The 4,210-nt window shown below is 45.9% G+C and overlaps 1 protein-coding gene across 4 annotated transcripts in view; it reads left to right on the top strand.

Moving 5' to 3' along the window:
* Positions 1-3,738: 3,738 nt before the first annotated feature.
* The window catches only part of LOC103377719 (inhibitor of DNA binding 2), a 2,260-nt gene continuing 1,788 nt past the window's right edge, over positions 3,739-4,210 (top strand). Inside the window, exon 1 of one of the 4 annotated variants that reach the window (XM_017038685.2) lies at positions 3,739-4,182. In XM_017038685.2, coding sequence (XP_016894174.1) covers positions 3,873-4,182 — 310 coding nt within the window. In that variant the 5' untranslated portion in view covers positions 3,739-3,872. The remainder of the gene's footprint in view (positions 4,183-4,210) is intronic. The other 3 variants (XM_025058040.1, XM_017038691.2, XM_017038682.2) reach the window with 3 other exon arrangements.

Raw genomic sequence — 4,210 nt, 5'->3', positions numbered from 1 at the left:
ATGGGAAGGAAACCTCGGTGTCTCATGGTAAATATAGCCTAAATAAACACTGGTGACTGGGCCTTACTCTGGGTCACATTTTGGCAGAGGTCGGTCATCACATCTGGAATCGAGTGGAGAGCAGAGCAGGAGAAACAAAGCCAAGAGGAGTTTATTTAAACTGAGCTCTGGAGGTGATGGAAAAAAAAAAAAAAAAAAACTGGTCAAAGAGGTTTCTTTAAGGAGAGACGTCGAACCATCGCCGAGTGCCACGAGATTAGGAAGAGTTTGTGTTCGTTTGTTTATGTAAAGGTTGAAATTATAAGAGCACTGATCTCCCTTCCCACACAGTCAACACTCTCCGAGTCCACAGCTCCAGTCAGGACACTTCACTGACACTCGGTTCTTTACAGTTTCAGTGGTGCTGCTCACACACTGACAACACAGGTGTTGTCACCGTGAGTTTACTACAAAATGCAGTGACCAAAAACCACAGAACACTCAAAGTTACAACATAAGTCATGTTATTACAAATATACAGCAGATAAAGTGATTTCTCAAATACCAAAAGGTTATTGTGCTGCATTCAGGTGACTTTGTGACTCTCAGTCACATGACATTTGTTTGGTGAGAAATTTTCTTTTTCTCTCTCAGATGTTTGAAGGACATTTTGATCATGTTAGGTTTTGGTTTTTTGGTAAACTCAGTTAACTCTGTGAAGGACATTTTGATCATGTTAGGTTTAGGTTTTTTTGGTAAACTCAGTTAACTTTAACTTTTTGTTTTACTTTTTAGATGTTTTAAATTTGAGACTTTTTGTTCAAACAACAACCTGATGTATTTTTGCGACCACTATTAGGAGAACTTTCCAAATTAAAATAAAATTAAATCACATTTTTACAAAAATCTGTCCAAATGTAGGAGACTTACTTTAACTTTTTTATTTTATTTTTAAGTATCACATGGGTTTTTTCTACATGTTGAAATACATGTGTTTTGTAAAACTAGTTGACAGCTAAGTACTATTTTGGCTGCTATAAAGGTTTCCCTTTGAATACTGGTTTTCAAACTGGTCTTTTTTCATCCTAATTTGCTCAAAATATCATCGCCACTACAGTGCAACAAGAACCAGTTGGTAACCAAACACCACCGTCTGCTTAAATCACCCCTTAATAAAGAACATATTTGACTGATAACATCAGAGGTGTTGCGTAGTGCTTGTACTTATATTTTGAGCACTTTCCAATATTTCCTAAACGTTGATTAGCTTTGCTATAGTCAGGCAGAATTCTCCAACCATGACACATTATTCTAAGGCAGGATTTTGTTCCTTATTATAATGACAGATTGAGCAAAAAACAGTAGGAATATACCTTTAAGGTGTCAGGACTTTTTTTTTACTTGAGGTAATTGGTTCAGGTTGAGAGTTGAGTATTTGTGATTTACAGCCTGGCATGATATTTTGATTAAAGCAACATGTTTTGGATGTTAAACCTTAATGTGACACCAGATGAATGCGGTCTGTGAAAAAAAAAAAAAAGACTTGAATGTTCTGCTCTGGGCTGTATTTCAAGTTTGCAGCTGCAAGCATGTACAAGCAGCAGCAGCAGCAGCAGCACGGGGGGGGGGGGGGGGGGGGGGGGCTCAGTTACATTCCATCAGTGGTTGAACATGAGGGCTCCCCGCTGCCTGTCCTGCTGCACAGGCACAGATTAACAGGGGAACTCTGCAGCCGCGTGTGATCTGACAATGTTCCCAGGTCCTTAAAAAAACACCACCGAGGAAGAAACCCGCAGCGACCCAAACCCAGTCCCGGGTCGATCAGCTGACAACCCGAAACCCCGTGTCCATGGAAACCGCCTCAGCGGCGCCGCGAGGGCTGGCTGCAGGGCTGCTGTGAATGGGATGACGTCACGGCGCCGGCGCCAGAGAGTCTGTGCGCAAAGAGGGAGAGACAGAGGGAGAGAGGCAGAGGTTGCGGTGGTTCGCTCCAGGTTCTGCACCGACGTGCTCTTGCGCCAATTCATCACCTGCCTGTCAGGCGTCAGTCATCCCGTCGGTGAGGGGCGACGCGCAGATCGGGCGCAGCTGCGGGTGCGAAGGGGTGAAGGGGAGAAAATGGAAAAATACAATCGCACCAGATGTGGACACAGACCGCCGGAGCTGAGGAGCGTTTTCTCACATGCGTAAAGGCGCACAGAAAGCACAGGAGACGGGCGGCTGCAGGAGGGACCGTCCATGGCTGTGGCTGCTGCTGCTGCTGCTGCTGCTGCGCGTAAAGGCAGCGGCACTGACGGAGTTGAACCGAACTGAAGGAATGACCCCATAGAAAAACGTTTTTTAATTGTAAACGATTTTAAATGTAGGTTTTTTTTTTTAATTGTAAACGATTTTAAATGTTGTAGGTTTAGGTACTAGTTTACAAAATCCAAAGACGAGCGACAAACTCTCATTACATTACAGTGCCCTGAGCTGATCTCTCCAAAAAAATAAAAAATAAATAAACCTTCAAACTCCTGTCTTTTATTCACAAACTGCGCCTCCTCATTTATTTTTTAACAAGAATCAATTTTAAACTATTGGTGTCAATTGAATTGACACAGCACAAATGACAACACATGACACACAGACACACACACACACGCACACACACAGCTGCCCCGGGGCCAATTAGTCCAGCATCAAACAGTCTCCAGCTGAAAGAATGAGGCGTGTAATTTTAAATGAGTCATTCTGAAAACACTGAGTGTCAATAGTGTTTAATCATCTCGTCACGTGTGCAGGTTTCACAGACACGGATTGTGACTCACAACACACCCAGGTGACCGTGACCACTCAGGTGCACCGGGCCACTCATACAACCCACAAATACACACAAAACAAAAACAAAAACACAAATCCTCTGTATAAAATGATGCAATAAATAAAGTGACGAATCAGGGCCGGGCAGAGCGCATCACTCCTGCAGGTGTTGTCATGACATTTTCAGCCTGACACGCAGATTAATTTGAATGAACACCAAGAAAAAAACGCGTGCGTAAATCTGTGGATCAGGTGGAGTCCGTGTACCAGGGAGTAGTACTGGTATGCGTAAATGCAGTAAAACTATAAAACTGTTGATCTTTGAGCTTTTTATGTTTAGAGAGAGAGGGGGGAAAAAAGGTGTTTCTGTTTGGATTGTCACTCACACATTTCCTCTGTGGACTCTCCTCTGGTTTTTTGCGCACTCACATGCCGCCACACACCGGTCACCATCATCCTCACCAAACACTGATCTGGTGGAGTGGAAACATGCATTCATGGTTAGAAATATCACGAGTGGAGAAGTGACAGAAACTGTTGTTTTTTTATTCTGGATGTCCTACATTTTGGACTGAGTGAGTTTGTGGAACAAAGTCCAAATCCATTAGTGTCTGATCTCCGAGTGGACTCCACTCTGACTGAGTGTCCACACCTCGGCATCGTCAACTGACAGCCGTGCAAAGCATTAATTTTCTTGATCAGAAACAGGTAAGGGCTTAATTTTCCAAATTGCCCACCGGAGCTGCTGAAGCGCCCTCTGCGCTCCGCCTCCACTTTGCGTTTCCACAGGTTACGCACAGGGGAAGGGGCGGAGCTACACTCACAGGGACCAATGGCGGAGCGTCAAGGCGCTGAGTGACGGTGTGGCCGCGCCCAATCAGAGCTCTGGACCCGCCTGTGCCGCATGTCCAGCCTGCTGCCTATAAAAAGCACACTGACAGCTCCGTAATCCAGTCTGCTCGCTCACCGTCTGGCTCAGAAATAGGAATTAAAAACAAACAAACAAACAAAAAAAGAAAAGACGAAGCAAGAAGCCGACTCACCCACAGAGGAAGAACCCGCTCCGTCGCTCAACCTCCACGACTGACAACATGAAAGCAATAAGCCCCGTGCGGTCCTTCCGGAAAAGCAGCGGCAGTTTCACGGAACACTCCTTGGGAATCTCTCGGAGCAAGACCCCGGTGGACGACCCGCTCAGCCTGCTGTACAACATGAACGACTGCTACTCCAAGCTGAAGGAGCTGGTGCCCAGCATCCCGCAGAACAAGAACGTCAGCAAGATGGAAATCCTGCAGCATGTCATCGACTACATCCTGGACCTGCAGATCGCGCTGGACTCTAGTGTCGCACTCAGCAGCCTGCATCACCCCGCACGGCCGGGGCAGCAGCAGCAGCAGCAGCCAGCCCCATCCACGACCCCCCCCGCCAC

The sequence above is a fragment of the Cynoglossus semilaevis genome, chromosome 1 (assembly GCF_000523025.1).
Source record: "Cynoglossus semilaevis isolate Cse_v1.0 chromosome 1, Cse_v1.0, whole genome shotgun sequence".
Classification (NCBI taxonomy): Eukaryota; Metazoa; Chordata; class Actinopteri; order Pleuronectiformes; family Cynoglossidae; genus Cynoglossus; species Cynoglossus semilaevis.
Note: the sequence above shows the minus strand (reverse complement) of the source record. Positions and strands in the feature narration are given on the sequence as shown.